Raw genomic sequence first — 27,548 nt, 5'->3', positions numbered from 1 at the left:
AACTCTGTTTTTGTCAAGTCAGCATGGGGACAGTCCCTTTTCCTTGAAGGCGTGTCCACAGCGTGGACTGCTTGAGAGAAGTCATTCAAGGGCCCTAGGGCATTAGGGCGTATCATCCTTCTCCTTCGCCCAGGCAGCTGGTCCTGCCTCAGTTCCTCTCCCTGATCTCTTCGGCTACTCATCTCCATTCTTTGCCAGATACCCTGGTGACTACCCTTCCGAGGAGTCAGACCAGCCTAAGTTCCTGGGCCAGTCTTGATGGAGCCAGGGTCAGTACAAACCACGCCTGTGGGGAGGGACTGGTCACCCCGATGGACCAGAGGGCATCGGAGTTCTTAGGCGGGCACAGTCCCTCCCCTACTCCATGTGAAGGCAGTTCAGCTCATGGACTTCCTGGCCTTTCCCTGTGCTCTCTTCTCTATTCTGCCTGGGGTAACTGGAAGCGGCCCCTCTGTGCAGTTTGGGAAGGATGAAGGCTCAGCCCTGCCTTCCTCCTCTTGAGATGGGCAGCCTGCAGGCAACGAGGCTCCCCCCACCCCTCCAGCAGAGGCAGGTTCTCCCCTGCCTTCCCCTCCCCCTACAATGGAGTCATGCCCAACCCAGGGCAGTGCTGCTCTGACTGTGTGTGAATCCACCCCTCCTGGGGTTTATTTAGCAAGTTCCCATTTGACTCTCACTTTAAGCTACGACTCCAACTGAAACTTTATCAGGAATAAAGGTGGTATTTTGGTGTCCACCCATGACTCTGTTTCACCGTGTAACTTGTTCAGCCCTGGGCAAGGAAGGGGGAGAACGCTTTGGTGCTTATAGGGCTCAGGCTCACCTCCTCCTCTCAGGAGTGGAGTTCACGCCACAGTGGCACTGGTCTCTTAGACTTTTCTTGAATGTACTAAACAAGGTCCTGCCCCAGAGCCTTGGACTAGCTTCCTCTCGGCTGAAACATTCCTTGGCTTCTGCCCTCATATCCTCAGGTCTCCCCTCAAATGCCACCATAGCAGCTAGACTTGCCATTACAGCCAGATAAATAGCCGCCCAGCACTGCCGAACCTTCTTGCCCGGCTTGCTTTTCTGTACAGCATTTTGCCCACTCTGAGTGCACTTTCTTACTCATTGCTAGTCTTTCTCCACCTGAACGGAAGTTCCCTGGGGCAGGGACTCTATCCCCTTCCTTGCTGTATCTTCTGTGTCTGGACCGGTGCCTGACATACAGGAAGTTGTTCAGCTGCTAAGTTGTGTCCAGCTCTTTTGTGAACCCATGGACTGTAGCTGTCCAGGCTCCAACTACATGGGATTTCCCAAGTAAGAATATTGCCAAGAAGTCCATGGGATTTCCCAGGCAAGAATATTGAAGTGGGTTGCCATTTCATTCTCCAGGGGATCTTCCAGACTCAGGGATCAAACTTGCGTCTCCTGCATTGGCAGGTGGATTCGTTACCACTGAGCCACCAGGGACATACAGGAAGACCTTGATAAGTAATTGCAGAGTGAAAAAAAAAATTGCAGAGTGGACTAACAATGAGTGAGTCATGAATGGATAGATGTCTGGCTTTTGCTCTGCTCCTGAGTCCTTGGTTCTATTTACTACCTGCCTGGTACCTAGTCTCTTTGGGTTGAAATCCGACTTGATGCTTTTGAGGCCTCCCCCTTGGTTCTGGGTTTTCAGCTGTGAGAGGCTGAGGAACCATGAGGAATGCTTTCTTATCCCAACACTTGGATTTATGAGGACCCCACCCCAAACCCGGGGCTTCTCAGATGGCTTAGTGGTAAAGAATCCTTCTGCCAATGCAGGAGATGCATAAGATGCATGTTCGATCCCTGGGTGGGGAAGATCCCCTAGAAGAGGAAATGGCAACCCACTCCAGTATTCTTGCCTCAAAAACCCCTTGGATGTAGGAGCATGGCAGGCTACAGTCCCTGGGGTCGCAAAGAGTTGGATACAGCTTAGCGACTAAACAACAACACCCCAAACCCAAATGGTATGGATGGAGGTCAGGGAACAAGAGTAAGTAGGACCCAGATCTTGCTGTGGACACCTCTGCTGTCTCTCTGGGCCAGTTCTCTTTTATAAATCTCAACAGTAGTATCCTTGACTCTAGCAGAGTCTTGACTCTGGGCAGAGCAGGGGACAGGCTGTTAATGGGCTACAGGGGTTCAGTATAGCCTGGCATGGTGGGATGAGGAGGTCAGCAGACTAGATTTACAACTCAGCTGTGTCCTTTCCTTATTTTGGACACCTCACTCTGAGCCTCAGTTCCTATATCTGTAAAGTAAAAATTTCAATATACATTGAACAGGGTTGCTTTGAAAACAGATCCATACTTTTGCTCTTCATTAAATATTTACTGGATGCCTTCTAAGTGCAAGGCACACTAGTATGCATATTGATAAAACGCGAGGAGCTCAGGAGCTCATTTCTCAGCCTAGCAGGAGAGCAGGCAGGGGTGCAGATGGTCACATCACTGTTGGCTGGTGCTGAAGCAGGCTTCCGGGATGGGCACCTACCCTCCACCCAGGAGGGAGTGGTTAAGGAGGGTCCCCAGAGAATGTGGCATACCCTCAGCTGGGTCTCAAGGCTGAGCAGGATTTTCCAAGTCAGTGAAGTGGTGAGAGAGTGGAGGGAAGCTAATTATATGCAAAATATGGGATGTTTCTGATCAGCTTGGGAGAAGATGCATTGTTCTCACCAGACTTACAAAGGGTCACGACCTGCCTCCCCAAAGGCTAAAATACCACTTGTATAAAGTTAGAGGAGAGGGCTGAGGGCTAAACCTTTGGGAGAAGTAACAGCTTTTGAATTGCAGCTTGACCGAAATGCCAGCACAGGACATAGAGGGGTGGTCAGCAAAATTCACAGGAGGTGGGAGTGTCACAGGCCCATGGGGACAGTTCATGACATATCAGATGTCCCAGGGAGCTCTGTTTCTCTGGAAAGCCCTGATGGACTCAGACACAAGGGGAGAAGGGGAATACACCGATGGGAAAGAAGGGAGGGGTCCTGCTGGGCTGGGGCTCTTAACTGGACCTTGAACACATGCGCCAGCAGACCCAGATTTCCTGAGGGCCGAGATCACGGCGCATTCAACTCATCTTTATGCACAACACCATACATGCGCCTGGCACAAAGTAGGTGCCAAGGAAAGGTCTGCTGGATTCGGTCTTACAGGCCAAGGTAAACTAACAGAAAAAGAAGGTGCGCAGTTCAGAGGAGAGAACTGAAAACAGACTAAGCTCATGAAGAAGGCAGAAGGGAAGGTGATCCAGAGACTCATGGAGAGATTAGCTTGGGCTTGGAGAGACTTCTCGATAGGAGGTAAGGGTCAAGGGTGAAGGTGGAGAAGGACAGATGGACATGTGGGAGGGGAAGCAGGGAGGGGAAGCAGGAAGCGGAAGGGGTTATTGTCTGAGGGCTTCTGTTCTCTCTGCACAGTAGAAATTGAGATTATATCATTAGCTAAGAATTATGGGGGTCTATATGCTTTATTGCACTTAATCCTTACAACCCCATGAGGCAGGCATCATCATTATCCTTTTAGGAAAAGAGAGGTTCAGAGGGGCCTGGGGACTTGTCCAAGGGGCACAGTTTCTAAGTGACCCATCTGAGTTCTGAACCTGGCTTCTCTGCTTTTAGGCCATCCTCACTATGTATTCTAACTATCTGCTGAAAATACAGCAAATGTGTCTCTGAGTAGGTGGACTATGGGTCTTCAGGAAGTAGGTGAGATTATGAAACAGCCGTGTGGGCAATAGACAAGGTCGCTGACTGAGGAAGTGGAGACAGGCAGCTAGAAAGTTCTGAGTCTGGTTGATATTGTAAACCTTGAATGCATAGGTGATGGCATCTAACGTGGTACCTGCCACCGAGCAATTGCTTGTAAGTGTCCTGTTACTCTTGCCTTCCTACCCCAGGTACTTCTTAAATCTCTGTGCTTCAGGAGAGAATGGAACTTGGTACAAAAGATCTTGGATTCAGTGATGTAGCAGGGCGGTGGTACATCACCCACCACACCACCATCACCGTCCTCTTCACAATAGCAACAGCAGCATCTGACCATTTCACATGTATTCTCTTATTTAACCCTCGCAATAGTCTCTGAGGTACCTGCTTTTCATAAGTGAGGAAACAGACCTAGTGAGATAAACTACCTCATCTAACATCACGCAGCAACATGCTATGTCGTGGTAGACCTGGAACTGGAGCCCAGGCAAGCTAGATCCAGGGTGCAAGTGTCCACCTGCTTGACTCTGCTGCCTTTCTGTATGGACCAGGCGTAAAATTAAGTATCTTAGGTTCGGCAGACATCTTCCATGAATTCAGAATCCAGCATTCTCTATTACTTGTAACTCAAACCTTTTCACATGTGTAATGTGCCAATTTGTTGAAGGCATCTGAATTTTCATTTCCTGGATAAAACCAAATATATTTTGTTCAGAGACATCTACAAAACTGATTAAATGTAGATAGGTCTTGCTTTCTGTAAACCTAGTACTTAAGAAGCTATTAAGACTAATTTTCATGCATTGTTTATTAAGTCTCACTATTTCATTACGCCATCTCATATAGGGAAAGGCAAGTGAAGAAGAATTAAAAACAAAAGCCTGCCTTACAAAAATTAAGACCAAAACACTGTACTTTACATAAAGGCTCACTTTATGGAACTTTAGAAAGTGAAAAATTTTCCAAATTACTTCCAGGCTAATTAGAATAACAGTGGCCATCTAAATCCAAAAATGCAGACTAGTAAGAAGAAACAAAACCATAGAAAGCCCAGGCCTGCAGCATAACTAGAAGACAGAGAATGCTATAAACTTTAAATTACATGTAAGTAGAAAAACAAACACTAAACCTGGGCAGAACTATTTCTCATGCTTCTGTTGCAAGGCTTAGCAGAGAGCAAGGCTGTATGGAAAAGAGATGAGAGAAGCAGAGGAATACTGATCCAAAGTCACTGCTAGAAAGGAAAGCCCATCTTAAAGGTGAACATATTGAAAAATGACCCTGGTATGTCAGTGCACTAACTATAGGAAAGAACATAAATGTTTACAACCTTTTCTGAACACCAATACCAAAAGAAATGGAAAAAAGAGCAAAGCAAAGCAAAAAAAAAAGCAGAGAAAAAAAATTGTGTATGATATTTCATACATAATAATTAAACAAAATTAAAGCCAAACATATAAATAACAATATACGTGAATGAATTTGACTAACCTATTAAGAGAAAAGGGTTTTCAAATGGACTCAGAAGGCAAGGTCCAACTCTATGATATATACGAGAGGCCCATCTAATTTGAGTGATTCAGAAAGGCTAAAATAAAGGGATGGTTAAAGGCCTACCAGGGAAATGGGAGAAGGATGATAGTAAGGAGTGTAAGCCTAATGGTATTAGGTATAGTACAGTTCACACTAGAAAATATTAAAGTGATAATGAAGACATTTTTAAAGGCTAAACCCACAATTTTCAGTGTAACAGTTATGAATATCTATATGCCAAGTAACATGGCAATTATCCTTACATAACACAAACTATGGGAAATACAAGGAAAAGTAAATAGAAGAACACTAATATGAAGCCAGGCTTCAACAGTATGTGAACTATGGCTTCAACAGTACGTGAACTGTGAACTTCCAGATGTTTAAGCTGGATTTAGAAAAGGCAGAGGAACCAGAGATCAAATTGCCAACATCTGTTGGATCATCAAAAAAGCAAGAGAGTTCCAGAAAAACATAGACTTCTGCTTTATTGACTATGCCAAACCTACTGTGTGGATCACAACAAACTGGAAAATTCTGAAAGAGATGGGAATACCAAACCACCTTACCTGCCTCCTGAGAAATCTGTATGCAGGTCAAGAAGCAACAGTTAAAACCAGACATGGAACAATAGACTGGTTCCAAATCAGAAAAGGAATACGTCAAGGAGAACGTGATATTGTCACCCTGCTTAATAAACTTGTATGCAGAGTACATCATGTGAAATGCTGGGCTAGATGAAGCACAAGCTGGGATCAAGACTTCTGGGAGAAATATCAATAACCTCGAATATGCAGATGATAACCACCCTTATGGCAGAAAGTGAAGAACTAAAGAGTCTCTTGACGAAAGTGAAAGATGGGAGTGAAAAAGTTGGCTTAAAACTCAACATTCAGAAACCTAAGATCATGGCATCCAGTCCCATCATTTCATGGCAAATAGATGGGGAAACAATGGGAACAGTGACAGACTTTATTTTTCTGGGCTCCAAAATCACTGCAGATGGTGATTGCAGCCATGAAACTTGCTTGCTCCTAGGAAGAAAAGCTATGACCAACCTAGATAGCATATTAAAAAGCAGAGACATTACTTTGCCAACAAAGGTCCACCTAGTCAGAGCTATGGTTTTTCCAGTGGTCATGTATGGATGTGAGAGCTGGACCATAAAAAAGCTGAAGAATTGATGCTTTCGAACTGTGGTGTTGGAGAAGACTCTTGAGAGTCCCTTGGACTGCAAGAAGATCCAATCAGTCCATCCTAAAGGAAATCAGTCCTAAATATTCATCTGAAGGACTGATGCTGAAGCTGAAACTCCAATACTTTGGCCACTCATTGGAAAAGACCCTGATGTTGGGAAAGATTGAAGGTGGGGAGGAGAAGGGGACGACAGAGGATGAGATAGTTGGATGGCATCTCCGACGCGATGGGCATGAGTTAGAGCAGGCTCTGGGAGTTGGTGATGGACAGGGAAGCCTGGCGTGCTGCAGTCCATGGGGTCACAAAGAGTCAGACACGACTGAGCAACTGAACTGACTGAATAATATGAAACTTTAAAACACACCTCTTAGAACAAAACAGGTCAAGTAGAAAAAAATAAGTAAGCAAACATTAAGACATGAACAACAAAATCAATAAGGCATATCTTATGATTATATATAAAACTTTACACACTAATGCACATGGAACAGTCATAACAATTGATCAGATATTAGGTCATAAAGGAAGCATCAGTAAATTCCATGAAACAGAAATATTGTATACAGTGCAATAAATTAGAAATGAATACCAAAGTAAAAGTCAAAACACCCTTCCATCTGGAAATAAAAACCACACACTTTTATTTAAAGAAACTTCTAAGTGAAAGCGGAAATTAATATCAAAAGGAGAGAATTTCTGAGACATAATAAAACACTCATTTTTATAATCTGTGTGATATAATTAGAGCAGTGATCAGAAGAAATTTTATAGCCTTGCATACTTATATCCAAAATAATCAATAAAAATAAAAGACTGAAAATAAACGAACAAGATTTCTAATTCACAAGCAAAAAAGTGAACCAAAAAGTTAATTGCAAGGAAGAAAATAATAGAGGTGGAAGTAATAATGATGCATAAAGCTGAAAACATAGATGTTAATGATTGTCTTTGAAAAACATGAACAAAATACAGAAAATCCTCCAGTTAACCTAATAGAGACAATGCAAGGGGAAGTCCATTTTGCACCTGAGCTGGTGACTAGGGAGAGTGGGTACCATACTTACGCACACAGAAAGGGGTCTTGCCCGACCAGTGATGATCCTGCTGGCAGATGCGCACGGACATGCCGATGAGGCGGAAGCCAGCATTGCACTGGTACACCACGCTGCCCCGGTAGCTGAAGTTCTCCCCGTTGATGTGCCCGTTGACGATGGGCTCAGGGGTCCCGCAGTGTCCGGCTTTGGTGAGATGTGGGGAGAGAGAGTAAATTGCATGGGAGCATACAGAAAATGAGGGGAGGCTTGGTCGGGGGAGGGGGAGACAGGCACGATGGGGAAAAGGACCACGTTTTTCCCTCCTCCCCCTGACAGTGGCATCTAGGAGTGACTTCAGGAATCCTAGACATGATAGAAATAGTGTTGAAGATTAAACGTGAAAAGTGAAAGTTGCTCAGTCGTGTCGGACTCTTTGCAACCCCATGGGCCATACAGTCCATGGCATTCTCCAGGCCAGAATACTGGAGCATTTTCCCTTTCTCTTCTCCAGGGGATCTTTCCAACCCAGGAATCAAACCCAGGTCTTTCACACTGCAGGCAGATTCTTTACCAGCTGAGCCACAAGGGAAGCCTAAGAACACTGGAGTGGGTAGCCTATCCCTTCTCCAGAGGATCTTCCTGCCCCAGGAATTGAACTGGGGTCTCCTGCACTGCAGGCAGATTCTTTACCAACTGAGCTACCAGGGAAGATTTGGCAATCTCACATCCCAAGTATGCATATAGCTGATTCACACTGTTGTACAGCAGAAAGACAATATTGTAAAGCAGTTATACTCCAATTAAAAAAATTTTTTTAAGCCCAGAAAAGAGCTGGACATTAAAAACAAATCCCAAGGTTGCACTCCAAATAGATGGCCATCTTGAACTTTAGTTACTGGGTCTGTTCATGGGTGAGAAATGATCACTCTTATGGCCCTGCCTCTGGGATCACCCCCTCTTTTTCTCATCAACCAGCATTTCTAGAGCATCTACTGTACGGAGGGCACTGCGGCCTACACTAAGGCACTCAAAGCTTGATTGTGTTGAAAATTACCAAGTGAGGACAGGTGGCTTGGTTAAATTCATCCTTCTTTCTCCTTGAGTGGCAAGGAACACAGACAATATAAACCTAGCTGAGTTATTTTCAGTAAATGGGATTTGGGTGGAGTATATTCCTAGTGTTTCCACTAGCGTTTGTTTGGTTCTGTGTAGACATAACTCATGCCTGTGTCTCTAACAGAGCCCTGAGACACAGGGAGGGCGTTCACTTCACACAGAGCTCTTCACTTGAGAACAGACCATCCAATCTATGTTGCTGGGTCTGTGTAGCTGGGACCCTCCTTTGGCTTTGCAGGATCCAAGAAAGTAGTAAGAGAAGAGACAACTTTAGCATCTAAGGTTTAGGCAGGGAATGGATTGCCCATGGGAGAAATGGCAACTTTGACTTTTGTAAGCTGGGTAAGTTTTTATGCTTTTGTCCTACATTGACATATTTTTGTCATGAAATGAGCTAATGGCAAAAAATACTTATATATTATATAATATAGCACATATAACATTGTATTTTTGTAAAATATTTATATATGTAAAATTTGCTATGTGTGTAGTAGCTCAGTCATGTCTGACTCTTTGTGACCCCATGGATTGTAGTCTGCCAGACTCCTCTGTCCATGGGATTCTCCTGGCAAGAATACTGGAGTGGGTTGCCATTTTCTTCTCCAAAAATTTGCTAATATATAATATAAATGGTATTTTAGATGTGTTGCAGGGATGTGTCTCTGTAAGTTTCCCTGGATGTAAAGACTGGAATTTCACCCATCATACAGAGCCTCTAAGTATCTTTTTTACTTAGATACTAAGGGAGTATCTTTTTTGATCAGAATGAAAGCCCCTCAGTGGTTTGTCTCATCAGACCTGAAGTTCTTCTCATTCTTTTGGATGCTCCAAGGGAAGCTAGTTCAACATTTTGGTTATGGTAAATAGTATCTGACTCATTTGAAAAGACCCTGATGCTGGAAAAGACTGAGGGCAGGAGGAGAAGGGGATGATAGAGGATGAGATGGTTGGATGGCATCACCAACTCAATGGACATGAGTTTGGATAGACTCTGGGAGGTGGCGATGGACAGGGAAGCCTGGCGTGCTGTGGTTCATGGGGTTGCAAAGAGTCAGACATGACTGAGTGACTGAACTGAACTGAAACACCCAATAGCTAGAGTTTAGAGTAAGCATTTTATGGCCATAGGTAAAATAGTACTGTTCAAAGATTGGGATTCAGCTTTGGAAAGATCTAACTTGTACTGGAAAGGGAAAAATGGACAGGAGAGGCCCCGGGGTGGTCACTTACCTAGGCAGCGGACTTCAGAGCCACTCCAGAGCCCGTTGGCCATGCACTCCCGCACCCTGGAGCCCACCAGCGTGTACCCGGAGTTGCAGGAGAAGATGGCTGTTGCCCCATAGACAGACAGGGTTCCGATGCGATGCCCATTGGGCGGGACGGGGAGCTCTCCACAGGAGATGACTACAAAGACCACAGAATGCTCAGGAAGCCAGTCCCGAGAGATGGGTCGTGTGCTGCTTCTCATTAGCAAGAATAGTGACAAAAGGAAAATGGGTTCAACCTACTCTAACGGGACCCACGACCAGAATGTGGGTCACCATGGTGACCGCTGTGCTGTTACACTGCACCCAAGATTCTCAACAGGGCTGTCACCAGAAGCACCCCCTGAGGAGCTTTTACAATGTCCAGATCTGTGGTGTGCTCCTCGGTGTCCAGCGTGGGCAGCGGGCGCTCCCCCTGTCCTCTCTGCTGAGCCGAGCAGCAGCCTCACAGTCCTGCTCCACAGAGCGCTGCAGACACCACTGGCTGCACTGAGACCTAAGCCCCTGCTTGTAATGAAGCCGGCCCGTGCTTGTGACCTCTACTCGGTCAGAGTACACGGCCGAGTCTGCGCTTGGGCAAACAAAGGCCACAGTGTCTCGCGTCATGGGTGTTGGGAAGATTCCACTCCTCACACCCAGTCTCAAAGATGCCCTTGAGCACTGACAAGTGATGTCCTTCCGTCCCTTCACAAACATTTACTTCCTCTAACACACCCTTCTGACTGAGTGAATAGCATCAGTATATCCCTATGGGTGGGCGCTGTGCTGACCCACTCAGAGCCCCCTTGAGGACTGAAGGGCTTCTTTCCCCAGATTGTAGCTGCTGGCAAACATCCATTTGTTGTGAGCCTTCTTCAGATGGCCTTGGTTAAAGAGTCCTCACATCTAAGGTCATGCTCTCTTCCTTGGGCAGCTGGAACCCAGGGTTTGGTAAGTGTGGAGGTATAAAGCCCCCTGCCTTAACTTGTGGCAATTCTGAAGGGCTGCCCAGATTCAGAGCTCTTAGCTGGGTCAGCTGAAGCATTACCATCATCATCAGAGGCCACCTTCTCCATCTTCCCAGTCCTACTTCCTCCCCTCCCCTTCCCATTCCTTTCCTCTTCCCCTCTCCTCCTTCCCTCTCCTTCCCTTCCTCAGATGGTGATCCCAAGAGCACTGCCTAACAAATCTCCATCTTAGAGTCGCTTCCCAGAGACCGTGACCTCTGAAACTATCTCAAAGAACCAAAGAAAAGCAAGGCACAATGGAGAAGGAGACACAGGCACACTTAGGTGCACACTTAGGCACACTTGCACTCTGTTCATTCCCCCTACACACACTTCCATTATAGGTCTCATCACACTTTGGTATCCTTGCTTCTTTATTTGTCTGCCTCTCCAGTAGACTCTAAGCTCCTGGTGGGCAGGAACCACAAGCTTTTATCCTCATACCTCTATACTACCTGGCATGAAGGTTGAATAAATGAATTAGTGGATGCTCACCTGGACAGAGGCAGCTTTTTAATAAGATGACAAGATGCTGAGAAGTGCTTCCTTAAAGGAGTAGGCCTCTCCCCAGCTCCTGGTTCTAGGTGAGTGTTCCAAAAGAGGTTCACTGCAATCCCTGGCTATACCCCACTCTTCCCCCTCCCCAATTCAGCCCATGTTATGAGACAGTTGGAGTTGGAGGCACTGTGCCAAACTTGCCCACCCTTTCCTCCTGGGCTTACTTTGGCAGGTGGGCATAGAGTTGTCAAGGCTCCATTTGCCATTGGCCTGGCAGTGGATGACCCTTTGGCCGGTGTAGTAGTAGCCGGGGTCGCAGATGAGCATCAGCTGGGCCTGGAACTGGTACTGTGTCTCGAAGATGAGCCTCCATCGACCATGTTCCACACTGACGCTGCTGATGTCAGGACAGGTCACAGCTGGGGAGGTACAAAGCAGAAAGGAGGATTCATTCATTAATTACGGACGACACTGGCGAGAGACCAGCGTTCGGGAGTGGGGGACCATAATGCAGTCCTGATGACTCTCAGAACATTCAGTCCCCAGGCAGATGTGGTCTATGAATGAAGTGAGCTGGGTGGGGAATGTGGCACACGACTGGGGTGGCAGATCTGCCAAATTAAAAAAAAAAATAGGGGGGAGGTGGCACTGTGTTGGTTTTGATTGTGGATGTGAGACTGCAAATTCCAGGTGGTCAGATCTACCTTTTCCAAGGGAAGCTAGAAATAGGATTTTTATGTAAAAGTCTTCTGACTTAAAAATGTTAGAAAGAAATTCAAACTATTTATTTTATTTTTAATCATAGGGTAATTGCAATATTGTGATGCTTTTCACCATACATCAACATGGATTGGCCATAAGGTTACAAAATATTTTTATAAAGCACTGCACAGGCCGAAGAGCCAAACCAAAACCAAAACAAAAAACCTTGTATCATCAGACTGGATATAGCCCATTAGGCTGCCCACTGGCCTTCAAATTGAACAGTACCTCTGTTGTTTTGGAGAAGGAAATGGCAACCCACTCCAATATTCTTGCCTGGAGAAGTCCATGGACAGAGGAGTCTGGCAGGCTACAGTCCATGGGGTCACAAAGAGTCGGACACAACTGAGCGACTATCACTCACTCGTTCTGTTGTTTTAGAGTCTTGTGATCAAAGGACATTCACGTTGATTTTCTAATACTTTTTACATCTAAGAGTAAGTGGACCAGTCATCCTGAGGTTCTGTGATGGTTTATGGATACATCTCAGAGAACAGTGGTCTATCAATGTTTTGAAGCAATTTCAAATGGGAACCCAAGTTGGTAGATGGAGATATCCACTTGTCTCAGATCTGAGTCCCAGCCTCTCAGGGCATGTTTTTCCTATTTCGCTCACTCCTTGCAGGAATCTTTTCAGCTGCTTACCCAGTCCCCCCGACATACCCGCCTCCCCTACCCAAAGGACTCACGGACACACTGGGGGGGTACATTGCGATTGCTCCACAGGCCTGTCTCCAGACACTCTGCTGTGGCTTCAGCACCTGCCTGGAGATGGTAGCCTTCACTGCAGCTGTATACAGCCTTGGTCCCCACTGTGTACTCTTTGCCAAACACCATTCCATTCTTGGGGGCCTCAGGAAGCCCACAGGAAAGAGCTGGCAGAGGAGAAAAATGTCATGAGCCTGTCTGCTTCAAGATGGTGTTCTGAGAACATATTTTTATTTTCCCTCTCTCTTGAGGCCCTAGTAGAATGATAGTAAAGACTAATAAAAGGGAAAAGCCTCATAACAAAGAAGAAATGGGAAGATAATCAGCAGAGGAGATGGAAAAAGAAACTTTGGAAGATGAAATGCAGATAGAAATGCGTCAATGGATTAAATGGAGTTGAGAAGCTGCAGCACAAAATATATACAGAAGAGAGCTATGAGGTGAGACCAATTTTCCATCCCTCCACACAAATACAGTGGAGAGGCAGCCAGGCAGCCATTTTCCAAACTGTGGCTCAGATGGTAAAGCGTTTTCCTACAATGCAGGAGACCCAGGTTTGATCCCTGGGTTGGGAAGATCCCCTGGAGAAGGAAATGGCAACCCACTCCAGTATTCTTGCCTGGAAAATCCCATGGACGGAGGAGCCTGGTAGGCTACAGTCCATGGGGCTGCGAAGAGTCGGACACGACTGAGTGACTTCACTTTCAAGAAAACAAAAAGAAAGGAAGGAAGGAAGAAAAAGAAAAGAACCCCTTTGAGAGAATTGGGGATGCTCAAGTAGGAGCAGGTATCCCAGAGTAAGCTCTTTTAATTCTTAGATATAAAGGCTCCCACCCTCAAGGCTGACCCTCTGCCTGCTTATCTCTGCCATATACTCAGTTTGATAGGGACAGAGTAAAGAGACATTGACTATGCTAAAAGCCTTTGACTGTGTGGATCACAACAAACTGTGGAAAATTCTTAGAGAGATGGGAATACCAGACCACCTCACCTGCTCCTGAGAAATCTACATGCGGGTCAAGAAGCAACAGTTAGAACCAGACATGGAACAATGCACTGTTTCAAAATTGGGAGAGGAATACAACTAGGCTCATATAGCCTATGACAAGGTATATTGTTACCCTACTTAATTAACTTATGTGCAGAGTATATCATGTGAAATGCTAGGCTGGATGACTCACAAGCTGGAATCAAGACAGCTGGGAGAAATATAAACAACCTCAGATGTGTAGATGATACTACTTTAATGACAGAAAACAAAGAGGAACTAGAAGCCTCTTGATGAGGGTGAAAGAAAAGAGTGAAAAAGCAGGCTTAAAATTCAACATTCAAAAAACTAAGATCATGGCATCTGGTCCCATCAACTCAATGGCAAATAAGTGGGGAAAAAGTGGAAGCAGTGACAGATTATATGTCTTTATTTTCTGCAGACAGTGATTGTAGCCATGAAATTAAAATACGATTGCTCCTTGGGAGAAAAGCAATGACAAACATAGAGTATTGAAAAGTAGAAACATCACTTTGCTGACAAAGGTCCATATCATCAAAGCTGTGGTTTTTCCAGCCCTGCGTATGGATTGAGAGTTGGACCATAAAAAAGGCTGCGTACCAAAGAATCGATACTTTCAAACTGTGGCGCTGGAGAAGACTCTTGAGAGTCCCTAGGACTGCAAGGAGATTAAACCAGTCCATCCTAAAGGAAATCGACCCTGAATATTCACTGGAAGGACTGATGCTTAAGCTGAAACTCCTATAGTTTGGCCACCTGATGTGAAGAGCCAACTTACTGTAAAAGACCCTGAGGCTGAGAATGATTGAGGGCAGAAGGAGAAGGGGACAACAGAGGATAAGATGGTTGGATGGCATCACTGACTGAATGGACCCGAGACTGAGTAAACTCCGGGAGACAGTGAAGGACAGGGAAGCCTGGTGTGCTGCAGTCCATGGGGTTGCAAAGAGTCAGACACGGCTTAGCGACTGAACAACAGCAACAAAAGGGACTCAGTTCAGTTCAGTTCAGGGACTAAGTAGGTGATTAAATGGTTAATCCCACTGGAGGACTGTAAGTAAAGAAAAACACATGGGCGGCTCCTATAAGTTAGTGATCACTCGAGAAAGCAGGTTTGCTTATCCACAAAACCAAGTGGGCTTGCTTAGCAAAAAACCCATGCAACAGAAGCATAAGGCATGCCCCCAAATAATACAATTGGAGGCATGAGACCCACATCCTGCCCAGTGAGCTCAGGAAGTTAATGATTCCAAGACTATGCTCCTCTGGGCACACTAAAACAAAAATATAAAGAAAAGGCGGCATTATACTACAGCCTGAGATGATTTACCATTTTTAGTATAGATGAGTGCCTTTTTGCTCCTTTCCATTGTGCCATGACAGTCCCGGCTTGAACATATAAGGACGAAAAAACTCCCCTGCTCACCACGGAGGAAGAGCTGATGATGGAAACGTGACATCTACTCAAGAATGAGGAAGAAGGTGATCTTCTCCCCCTCCCCACTTTCCCTTTCATTATAAAACTGTAGCTCACTAAGTTCTTGGGGCATGGCATCCTCTCACCTGCCTGCTTGTAAGCCTCATGAGCGTGCTATTCTAATAAGTCACTTCTTATCTATCACTTTGCCTCTCGCCAAATTCTGTCTGCAGAGACATGAAGAATCAGAGCTCCTTGGAGCCACCATGAAATCCCACCTAGGGCTTTCAATTCAACTTCTTACTCATGGGAGAGACCTAGCGGGCAAGGATGGCTGTATATAATAATAACAAAGGTAACCCACATCTTTGTCTGGAAAAATCAACCTTGCCTTTAAAATATGAGCAAAGACCACTATACGTATGAAGAAAACCAGCAGCATGAAAGAGATAAACAAAGATAAGATTAATAATAGAAAAGGCTCCTTTAGGAAAGAGAGCTAACTCAGGTAACAGAAGACTTACAGTCTTTAAACCCCTGATTAGCAGGATCAGATGCTCTAGAGGGAGCTCAGGATGGAGAGCAATGGGCCGCCCCCTCAGCCACTGCAGCCTCCCCAGCAGTGCACCGTGAGGGGATCCATGATGGGAAAGAACAGGATGCTGGCCCTAGAGAGCTATTGAGAAAGTCAAGGTGACATACAATAAAATGAGAAGAGTGCTTTGAAAAGAGAGCAAGCTGAAAGTGAGCAAGGAAGGGCCCTTTTAAGTTAAAAACACCATCAACAAAATAAGCATTAAAAAGGAGTGGCAACTGGAGACAAAGGTATGGCTGCCTGCCATATATCAGGAAACACAGGATGTTGCAGCCCTCAAGTCATCCACTCCTCCACCACTACAGTCACCCCCAGGGGTGGGCTCTGGGGAAAATCATGATGGAGACAAATAGGCTGACTCCTCTGCCCCTGCAGCCACCCCAGCAGTGCACCTTGAGGGGATTCAGGATGGGAAAGAAGAGGATGCTGGCCCTAGATAGCTAAGGTGCATATCAAAGGAATGACTTCAATGAGCCCTGACTTCTGCATCTTCCCATATATAGAAGGGCTTCCTCCACCTGCCAACGCAGGAGACACAAGAGGCAGGTGCAATCCCGGGGTCAGGGAGATACCCTGGAATAGGAAATGGCAACCCATTCATGTATTCTTGCTTGGAAAATTCCATGGACAGAGGAGTCTGGCAGGCTACAGTCCATGGGTCACAAAGAGTCAGATGCAACCGAGCATGCACATATATTAAAGAACGCTAAACTTATTAACCTGAGGTGCTTGCTTTTCTTTAATTAACAGTAATCTTTTGATGTTCTGACTACCTGGTTTTTATTGCAAAAACTCATATATATCCTGGCTCCTCCCTTGCCTCTTCAGAACAGTCCCTCAGAGCTATCTGAAAGGCTGTCTTCTGAGCCTAAGTCTGCCGTATAAAACACAATTCTCAACTTTTAAGTTGTGAAATAAAATTCATATTTTATGACAAGAAAAACTTAAAAATTTTCTCAGCCCTTTGGCTTCCTCTCTCCCTCCCCATTAGCGGGCACAGTGATCCGCCCTATGCATCAGTGAAACCTCCCCTTTGCTCAATAAAGAGCAACATTCTCCTAGCATCAACAAGTTGTTGTTCAGTCACTAAATCGTGTCCTACTCTTTGTAACCCCATGGACGGCAGCACGCCAGGCTTCCTTGTCCTTCGTTATCTCCTGGAGTTTTCTGATTCATGTCCATTGAGTCAGTGATGCTATCTCATCATCTCATCCTCTGCTGCCCCCTTCTCCTTTTGCCTTCAATCTTTCCCAGTATCAGGGTCTTTCCTAATGAGTTGGCTCTTCATATCAGGTGGCCAAAGTATTGGAGCTTCAGCTTCAGTATCACTCCTTCCAATGAACATTCAGGGTTGATTTTCTTCAGGACTGACTGGTTTGATTTCCTTGCAGTCCAAGGGACTCTCAAGAGTCTTCTCCAACACCACAATTTGGAGGCACCAATTCTTCAGCACTCAGCCTTATTTATGGTCTGACTTTCATACCTGCACATGAGTACTTTGGTAAAGCATAGCTTTGGCTCTACAGATCTTTGTTGGTAAAGTAATGTCTCGGCTTTCTGGGAAAAATCAGAGACAAACATATGCTATCTATGTTTGTCATAGCTTTCCTTCCAAGGAGCAAGCATCTTTTAATTTCATAGTTGCAATCACTGTCTGCAGTGATTCTGGAGCCCAGGAAAATAAAATATGTCACTGTTTCCACCTTTTCCTCATCTATTTGCCATGAAGTGATGGGACCGTGAAGGTGACTGGTAAATTTTTTTTTCTTTCTTTTTTATAATGCAGTACACAATGCTGAGAATATGAGAGGAGAGACAACATGCTGCAGTGGAATTATAAGAGAAGAAAAGCTTTCTGGGTAGCAAGGAGTGTCAAAAGCTGTAGACTTTATATAGGTATGATTCAATAATCTCATTTCTGGGAATTTATTTTAAAGAGATAAATATGGATGTCCCCAAGGACAGAATTATAAGGATTTAAGCAGAAGCACTGTTTATAGCAGCAAAAAATATGGAAGTTCAAATGACCAACAATAGGATGATACTTGAACAAGTGAGTTTTTCTACAGTGCTACAGATCATTGCAAATATTGATAACAAAGTGTATTTAATCATGTAATAAATGCTAACAAAATATGAGAGCTTTGTCCACCAATAATGCCATTTTTATCAATAATATATGAAAGACCAAAGGAAATGTTAAAAGTGGTGATTTCAATTGATGGGGTTATAGGTCTTTTATACTTTTCTTTTGCATTATCTGTAGTTTTTTTTCTTCAGATCTCTAGTATGAATGTATATTGCTTTAAGAAAAAAAAAATTCCACAAATGACCAAAAGCAATGCATGTGAACTGCCTGGTGTGCATCAGGCGCTTGATCACTGCTGATTTCGCAGGCAGTGGTCACTGTTCACTCTGCTCCCCCCGCAGCTCGTCTTCTGCTACCTGGCATGCCGCTTCAGACACCGTCAGTTGTGTGGCCTATTTTGTGATCTCTCTTGCTGTCTGTGGCTTTGCAAATGCTCTTGCTGTTGCCTAGAAAGCTTTCCTTGCCAGTGCCTGGCTCTTGACTTCTCTTGTCCTATGAGCCCAAGTGACTCCTCTTGTGGGAATTCCCTAGCTGTCGAGGAGCAGGTAGGTCCCCTCTTACCCCTGGGCTCCCCCAACCCCGTTTGCACTCCTGATACAGCACTTCCTTCCTTCTTGCATTTCTGTGCTACATATCTATCTCCTTAAAGAAATCAGTCCTGAATATTCATTGGAAGGATGGATGCTGAAGGTGAAGCTCCAATACTCTGGCCACTTGATGGGAAGAGCCGACTCACTGGAAAAGATCCTGATGCTGGGAAAGATTGAAGGTGGGAGGAGAAGGGGACGACGGAGGATGAGATGGTTAGAGAGCATCACTGACTCACTGGACATGAATCTGAGAAAACCCCAGGGAAGAATGAAGGACAGGGAAGCCTGGCATGCTGTAGTCCATGGGGTCACAAAGAGGACAGGACTTATCAACTGCACAACAACAATCATCTCCTTCTCTGCTCCGAAAACACTGAGGCTTTGTTTTACACATGTGTATATCTCTAGGGCTTCAGACATTATGGATCCTCAGTACATGTTTGCTGAAAGAATGAATTACTCATCCATGAGTAATCCCACATTTGGAAGTGATTGGTCCTGGGACAAGCCCAAGTTGTGGGTAGGACCCAAGCACCCAGTCTCCTCTCTCCCACCAGCTTCTTACCTTGACAGAGAGGAATGGCCTCACTCCACAGGTGGTAGCCCTGGGGGTGCCGGGTACAAATGGCCATGCTGTGTCCCACCAAGCGGTAGCCGGCATTGCAGCCAAAGTGGATGGAGCCTCCGGGCTGGGTGCTGGTCTGGCCCAGGAGGAAGCCATGGAGGGGAGCCCTGGGCAGGCTGCAGTAGGGAGCTGCATGGCAAGATGAGGGTCAGGGACCGTGTGCAGCGGGAAGACAGAGGTGGTCCTTCTTCATGCAGCCCCCCACCCTCCACCCCCCGCCTGGCTTCTCCCCCTCCTTCCCATCTTCACCACTGCCAGGTCAACTGCTAGTTAGGAAGTCGATACTGAAAAGCAGTCAATCAATCTAGGACAGCCAAAGACACGAAAAGAAAAGAAAGGAAAAGAGAAGGGAAGAGAAGGAAAAGAAAGGGGGAGAAGGAAAGGAACAACAAGAGAAGAAAGAAAAAAAGAAACAGTTCTATGAAGCCCTGGGTCACCTTTGGGTCTGGAGGCAGCACAGGTTGTGCAGCTAAGTTCAGGCTCTCAAATCCCGCTAGCTCCCAAAGAGACAGAAAACAATCTGATGTGCTTGGTTTCAGAAAGATGTGACTGCAGGGCTGAGGCCTCTGGAGTCAGGGCTGCGCTTGAGTTCCACTGCCCAACTTTCCACAGGTCTGTGACATGAGACAAATCTCTCAGGCTCTTTTAGCTCCACTTTCCTCACCTGAACGTTGGGACTGGCAATGCCTTCCTCATAGGTTTTGGGATAATTTAAATGGGATCTTGTCTGTAAAGCCCCTAGCCTGGTGCAGGGCACTCTGTGCTCCGTAAATGGTCCAAGTCCTGCTTTCTGTTGTGTAGGGGGCTGGAGGGGGAGAGGGAGTTGTGGCAATCCAGGACGTGAAACCCACAGTCCTCATTTCCCCTGGACATACAATTTCAATTTATTTCATTCATTTATCCAACAGACAGACATCAAGTGTCTCTTATATGTCAGGTGCTGTTCTAAGTGCTGGGAATACGACAGTGAAGAGAATAGACAAAGACCCCAGCCTCAGAGACCTTGCAACACAAACCTCTGCCAGGGAGCCTCAGGGGGAAGTTCTGTGAGGCCAGGAAAGAGGGCTGACCAAAGGAGCACAAAGAAAAAGCCCGTTCATCTGCTTTCAGCATCCCTGGCGCGGGATAAGTCAGGACGTAGATGCCAGGACCCTTCCTGTGTCTGCTGGCCTCTTACGTGATTACATCCCTCAGCTGGTGAAACTGAAGTTCTCAAACCTCCCCTTCCGAGGCAGACGCCCTCCTTTGCTTCTGCTTTGCCGACTGCGTCCTGTTTATGTGGGATCCACAGGTCTACCTCAGTCCCCAGCAAGAATCTCAGTTATAAAATATACTTAGTCACGGTGATAGAGGCATGGGCAAATTACAAGAGTCTCCTGTGTTTCCATTAAGGACTCACTGTTTCACCATGTAATTAATTTACTTTCTGCAGTGGCATATGTATTATAAGTGACTCATTACCCACAAACATGTGATTAATCTTTAAAAACATCAAGCCAAGGGCAACTCCTTAATGACTTCTAGTTCAGGGGGTAGCAATCGGCACAGTGAAATGCTACTAAATTGCTTTATTTCTCTTTTGTGTTAGTAGCTGCTAGGAAGTCAGCCTGAATCCCCCTGACAATAGCTTAAGGTTTCTTTTCCACCAAGAAGAACTGAGACCTGAAGAGGCTGAGTGACTTGTTTAATAATCATTCAAGTAGCGGCTGATGCAGCCCAACTAGCTAAAGGGCGTGAAGCCACCCTCCCTCTCGTGTGTATGTGGGGGGAAAGGAATTGGGGTCTACTTTGCAGAGGAAATGGACTCTGAGAACGTAAAGCTCCTTCTCTTCCCAGGCTCCCTTCAGCTTTCCTGGTTGGCCCTCACCTGGAGCCATCCCTACTCAAGAGTTTCTTAAGATTTCTAGCTTTATATAGCAACAAAGCTAGACCAGCTAAGTTTGAGCTGGTCTTCCAAGTGGGCAGCCTGCGCAAAGAGATGGACTGAGACACAAGAGGCAACTCAGGCTACGTTTTGACATCCCTCTTAATCAATATTCTTTGAAAATTTGCTCAAAATTTGTTTGGAACACAGGCCAAATGCAGCTTCCCTGGTGGCTCAGATGGTAAAGAATCTACCTGCAATGTGGGAGACCCAGGTGTGATCCCTGGGTGGGGAAGATCCCCTGGAGGAAGAGGGCATGGCAAGCTACTCCAGTATTCTTGCCTGGAGAATCCCATGGACAGAGGAGCCTGATGGGCTATCGTCCATGGGGTCACAAAGAGTTGGACACGAATGAGCAACTTTCAGTTTCTTCCAGGCCAAATGCAGCCAGGGAAAGAGTGCTGTGAGAGGACTAGCCCCTGGTGGAACTGGCTATGGTCTTAGGTAATTCATTTCTGCTCCCAAGCTCACAGAACGGGCCAGCAGCTCAATGGACCCACTACCCTGCAACATGGGCAGCAGGCAGTTTTTCAAGTTTTCTTTCCAATGATAGACAGTAATCCCCAGATGGGAGTTCAGTTAACCTTGATTTTCTCTGCCTCATTACCTTTCTAAGGATAGTTTTGTGTCCTGGCAGATAGTTAGCTGGCGTGGCCCTCAATCTGACTCTGCCTATGAGACGTGGCTCACAGAGCACAAGAGAGGCTCCTGGACTGGGAATACAGCCCACTGTTTGCTGCTTGTCTAATATCTGCCAGTTGGAGACCCACATCTTTAGGATTTTCTGGTTTTAAGGGACTTTTATTAACATTTCAACAGTGTTAGGGACAGGACCACCTATAGGCATTATTAGCTCATATATGATAAACTTATCTAAAAGACACAGGTTGGCAGTAGGAGCAGCAAGAAGGAAAGGTTAAAAGTGGGGAGGTATAGAGAGAGGAGAGGTGGGATGTCAAGGATACTCTGCAGCTATAGGTGAGAGAGACTCAGTGGAGGAGAAAGGCTGCCGGTCTCCAGGCTCGTGGAGAAGCTACACCGCAGTCGAGAATGTGGCCCATGGCTTACTGTTTTGGGTGAGAAACTTAAGGGGCTCAGGGGCTGTGGCCCTTCCCATGAGTCCTTATGTTTCACTCACCTGAATACCGAATCTTAAAGCCCTTCCGGTTGTAGGCATGGTCAGACGACCAGCGCAGGTAGACGGAGTTGCTTGAGCTGGTGACAACCAGGGGGGCCGAGTAATTCCCACTGAGGGCTTTCAGCAGAGGACTCTGTCCCGAGGGCCCTGTGGGAAGATGTTGGACACGGGATCACAGACTATTGCGGTTACCAGAGATACTAACCTTGATGCCTTAAACGTAACCGCCTTCCATTTCCCCCTCCTCAAGTGAAGACGTGAAGATTTGAGACCGAAACTCAGCACCATCATTGGTCTGTCCACTCCTCTCTCGCATCCACAGGCCTTGCGCGAGGATATCTTCCTCCTGAACCCTAAAGCAGGGATCGAAGAAGTCCCTGCCAAAGCAGAGTGGTTGGCAGGTGAGATGACATCTATTTGCTATCCTGGGACCTGCCCAAGGTCAAGATGCTGGTTAATGGAAGAGCTGGTTTTCAACCTGGGAACTTTTTCTACCTCACCGTCTTACTTGTGCCTATTAAAAAACAGCTCAGGGCCTGCCAGGTAGGAAAAAAAATATGAATGAATATATAGCAATAAAGCTAGAGGAAACATCAGGTCTCAGTGTCATAAATAACACAGCTCCCCAATATTCCTTCCCAGGGCTCTTCCAGAAGGGCCTCCCTCTTCTTTTTTTTTTCCACCTTAAATGCCTGGAAGTGCATTCCAAGAGGGCTGATTCAAGGGCTGCAGAGTACAAAGCTGGATAATGCAAAACACAGGATTTATTATCCTGCAAAGAGCCCTGAGTGATAGTTCTCATATGCTGCTGAGACAGCGCTTGGGAGCGTGGGAAAAGTGATGGACCGTATTACACACAGGAAAGTCATCAGAACTGCTGTGACAGCTCTGAAGGAAAGGGTCAGATGGCTCAGAGAAATGGCATGCTGGGATGGGTCTGCTGTATTAGACCAGAACACCCACCAGCTGACTGTGACCTTCAGAAGGATCTGGGGGACACATCATTTCCTAAAGCAATAAGAAATGCACTGCGGAGCGGGTGAGGACCGGCATCATCAACAACCTGAGTAATAGCTATCCTCTGTAGGCAGAAACTGATGGGAGGAGATGCTGTCTCAGAGCTGGGCTTCCCAGTAATGATGGGAAGGAGAGGAGTCTAAATGCAGAGGCCAGGTGGAAGCACTGAGCAGTCAGGAGAAAGGCTGGGGTGATTACTAAAATGGGCAGCAAAGTTGGGATGGCAACCAGGAGGGCCTGATCTATAGGCTCAATGGAGATGGATCACAGAACGTGATGTTCCTCAGGGCAAGATAGATGGAGAGCCAAAAACAAATGAACATATGAACGAAGCAGATCATGAATATATAACCAAAAGGGCATAGAAAGTTCCAGTCACTGGAATAATTTGGAGACTTGAGCCAGAATACATTGGCTGAAGGAGAGGCTGGGTCCTGATGACACAGGTCCTTGCAAAACAACACCCATGTATACAGTGCTGATTCCCCAAGTCTTTATCCCAAAAGACCTACCACTAGTAATTCAGATAACTGAATATTGGAGAAAAGGGAATGTCTGGATATTTAGAAGACTTCTGTATACAGAGCATGTGAATTCGATGCTGCTACCTGGAACCCAAAGGACTCTCAAGGCTCCTTTGTTACAACGGGGGTAAATATGGCTAGAATTGGTAAGAAATGGAGTCTTATTTCCAAAACTTAACCCCATGGAAGCCTCAACTGCAGTAGCTATGCCAGACACAGTAGCCTCATTAGAGTAGATCATCGTCGCCTTGGTTATATGGAATGCAGGTACTGATCTAGCAAGGAATTCTTTTCTATACCCACCAGAAAGGAGACTCGTAAGCAATTTGCATTTACATGAAATAAACAACAGTATACATCCGTGTCTTGCCGCAGAGCTATGTTAATTCTCCTGCTCTGTCATAATGTAGTAGGAAGATATGTGGACCATCTGGACTTCCTGCAGCATAGCTTATTGATTTACTATGTGGATGACATTGTATTAACTGGATCTGATGTGCCAGATGGAACCAGCAGTACAGATGCCTTTGCAAGACACAGGTACTCCAGAGGGTGAGAGAGAAATCCTGTAAAGAATCAGGTGAACTTTTTAGGGTCCTATGGCCCAGGGCATGCTGAGACATTTCCTCCAAATTAAAGAGCAGGTTATTGCACCTTTACCCTCCTACCACCAAGAAAGAAGCACAGTGTTTGGTAGACTTCTTTGGGTTTTGGAGGCTGCATACTCTTCACTATGACCCATTTACTGGCTGACATTCAAGGTGCCAGCTTTGTGTGGTGGCTAAATTTAAGGGAGGGTGTTATAGAAGGTCCAGGTTGCAATACCAGCAGCCCCATTGTTCGGATCATATAACTCATCAATTTCTATGGTACTGGAGTTTCTGTGGTAGAGAAAGACCTTACATGGAACATCTGGAAAGTCCTAACTGGGAGGCCGTGTCATAGATTCCTAGGGTTTAAGCCAGTCGGTACCGTCTGCAGCGGGGAACGATTTAATTTACTTACCATCAAAGATCTCAAACTCATCATACTGCTTCTCACTGAGAAAGTACTCCACTGTGATGGAGATGTTATATTCGGGCTCCACTCTCACCAGCCAAGAGCAGATCTGGAACTGGGGATAGCTGCCAGGGTAGCTCTGACTCAGGATCACACCTGTGGAATCCGTCAGAAGCTCATTCGTTGGGCAGTGCACTTGGAGAAAGAAAGAGAAATACCAGGTATGTGGGATGGAGGTGGAACGAATGCCAACACAATGGCTCGTCCCTGGGGTAGAGGACAACCACTGGAAAGCCAGCCGGCATTTGAGCACATCAAGCAAAATTCCGACACCCCTCATTATACTGCTTCGTGGTGTGAGTTGGTCTCTGATTCTGTGTCAGTGCCACTGCATTGCTGAGACTCAGGCTTGGCCAGTTGGCTGGAGTCACTTGTTAACTCACATGTGGGGATGATACATACATTCAGACAACAATAAGGCATCCTCAAACCCAAGAGTTAACTGGATTTGATTTGTACAGAGTACAGGGCGGAGGTAAGCACATGGGATTTTGAGTCTAGTCAAGGCTATGGTTGTTCCAATAGTCATGTATGGATGTGAGAGTTGGACTATAAAGAAAGCTGAGCACTGAATAATTGATGCTTTTGAACTGTAGTGTTGGAGAAGACTCTTGAGAGTCCCTTAGACAGCAAGGAGATCCAATCAGTCCATCCTGAAGGAAATCAGTCCTGAATATTCATTGGAAGGACTGATGTGAAGCTGACGCTTCAATACTTTGGCCACCTGATGCAAAGAGCTGACTCATTTGAAAAGACTCTGATGCTGGGAAAGATTGAAGGCGGGAGGAGAAGGGGATGACAGAGGATGAGATGGCTGGATGGCATCAACGACTCAATGGACATGAGTTTGAGTAAACTCCGGGAATTGGTGATGGACAGGGAGGCCTGGCGTCCTGCAGTCAATGGGGTCTCAAAGAGTCAGACACGACTGAGCGACCGAACTGAACACCTGGATTTAGAGTCCATCTCTGTCACTTACTGCCTATGTGATCTTGAACAAATTACTGCCTTTCTGTGCAAATGCTTCTCCATTTCCAACCCAGAAAGATAACTTGTACCTTACAGTGCTGTTGTATTACACCAAATGTCATATATACACATATATATGTTATGTTATGTAATTATATATTAAGATTATATATGATATGATATTATACATTATATGATACTGTGTTATTTCATTATATATTAAGATTATATTATATATACTATATATTATAGTATTAAACTAAATAATCTATGTAAAGCATGAAACATATAGCCTCCATAAATTGTAGCAGTGATGACTATGATTATACCAGGAACAGAAGGAAACAGCCTAGCATGTGGGATCCAGTTTCCTGACCAGGGATGGAACCTGGGCCCCTTCACTGGGAGTGTGGAGTCTTAGACACTGGACCACCAGGGAAGTCCTATGAAGTTCTTTTTAATTTCAGATTCTTAGAGAAATAATTTACATACAATAAAATGCACAGATTTTAGGTACAATTTGCATTTGGGCAGATGTATACACCTGTGTAACCACTACCACAATCAGAATACAGATTATTTCCATTGCCCCGGAAAGTTCTCTCATGTCCCTTTGCAAACAGTATGATCTGCCCCAGTGCTCCAGGGAATCAGTGGTGCTATTTCTATAAACACAGAGGAGTTTTGCTTGTAGCAGAGCTTCATGCGAATAGAATCACATATGTATTATTTTTTGGTCCGGTTTCTTTTGCTAAATGTCGTTTTTGTAGGAGTCGACTGATGCTGATCTATGTATCACCAGTTCCTTTGTTTTTATTGCTCTCTAGCAATCATGGGACAATTTGCTTATTGATTCTACTGAGGAACATTGGGGTTGTTTCCAGTTTGGGATTATTACAAAATTAATATAAAAGTCTTATTATGGATATGGGTTTTCATTTCTCTTCAGTAAATAACTAGGAGTAGAATTGCTGGGTGATGGGGTAGATGCATTTATCTTCAGAAGAAAACTTCTATCAGTTTTCTAAAGTGACCATAAAGATTTTATATCTCAACCAGCAACATATGAAAATTCTAACTGCTCCACATTTTTTCTAACCCTCATACTGTTAGTCTTAAATTTAAGCTATTCTAGTGGGTGCACAGTAATATTTCATTATGGTTTAATTTGCATTTTCCTTGTGACTAATGATGTTGAGCATCTTTTCATATATTTACTGGCCGTTCATTATCTTCTTTTACAAAGTGTCTGTTCAAGTCTCTTGCATATATTTTCATTGGATTGTCTTATTACTCAGTTGTAAAAGTTCCTTACGTAGTCTACATTCAAGGCCTTTTTAAAAATATGCATACTCTGAATATCTTCTCTTATTCTGCAGTTTGTCTTTATTTTTTACATTCATTCCTCTTGGCTTTTCCTTCATGTGTTTTTAATTTGCTTTATCATCTGCATATATACTTATATATCTCTTTTAATGAAATTAGCCTATTTGTCATTTTGAAATATCTCTATTTTTAGTAATACTTCTTGCTTGCAGTATTATTTGAAATTTCTTTATGTTTCTTATGTTTAGCATTTTTATGACATATCTTTTTCTCTTCTTTCATATTTCATATCTATCTGGTATTTATATTTAAAGTGCAACTTTTGTAGCAAATAAATAATTACTCTTCAAAGCCTCTAAACTTTTGCATGGTGTTTTGCAATAAAAATTCATCAATATAACCGTATTATACAAATAATATGTTAATCGCTTATTCTTGGTCATTGACAGAGA

At 45.0% G+C, this 27,548-nt stretch overlaps 1 protein-coding gene across 4 annotated transcripts in view; it reads right to left on the bottom strand.

The window, feature by feature from the left end:
• The window catches only part of CSMD2 (CUB and Sushi multiple domains 2), a 694,802-nt gene that overhangs the window by 51,379 nt on the left and 615,875 nt on the right, over window positions 1-27,548 (bottom strand). For all 4 annotated transcript variants that reach the window (XM_061412621.1, XM_061412618.1, XM_061412619.1 and 1 more), the window contains 7 exons: window positions 24,748-24,936; window positions 22,202-22,348; window positions 19,080-19,268; window positions 12,796-12,981; window positions 11,569-11,763; window positions 9,826-9,999; window positions 7,510-7,683 (listed from right to left, as the gene is read on the bottom strand). In XM_061412621.1, coding sequence (XP_061268605.1) covers window positions 7,510-7,683; window positions 9,826-9,999; window positions 11,569-11,763; window positions 12,796-12,981; window positions 19,080-19,268; window positions 22,202-22,348; window positions 24,748-24,936 — 1,254 coding nt within the window. The remainder of the gene's footprint in view (window positions 1-7,509; window positions 7,684-9,825; window positions 10,000-11,568; window positions 11,764-12,795; window positions 12,982-19,079; window positions 19,269-22,201; window positions 22,349-24,747; window positions 24,937-27,548) is intronic.

Source organism: Bos javanicus, chromosome 3 (genome assembly GCF_032452875.1).
Source record: "Bos javanicus breed banteng chromosome 3, ARS-OSU_banteng_1.0, whole genome shotgun sequence".
NCBI classification, from domain to species: domain Eukaryota; kingdom Metazoa; phylum Chordata; class Mammalia; order Artiodactyla; family Bovidae; genus Bos; species Bos javanicus.
This window is presented reverse-complemented; position numbering and strand designations above follow the sequence as displayed.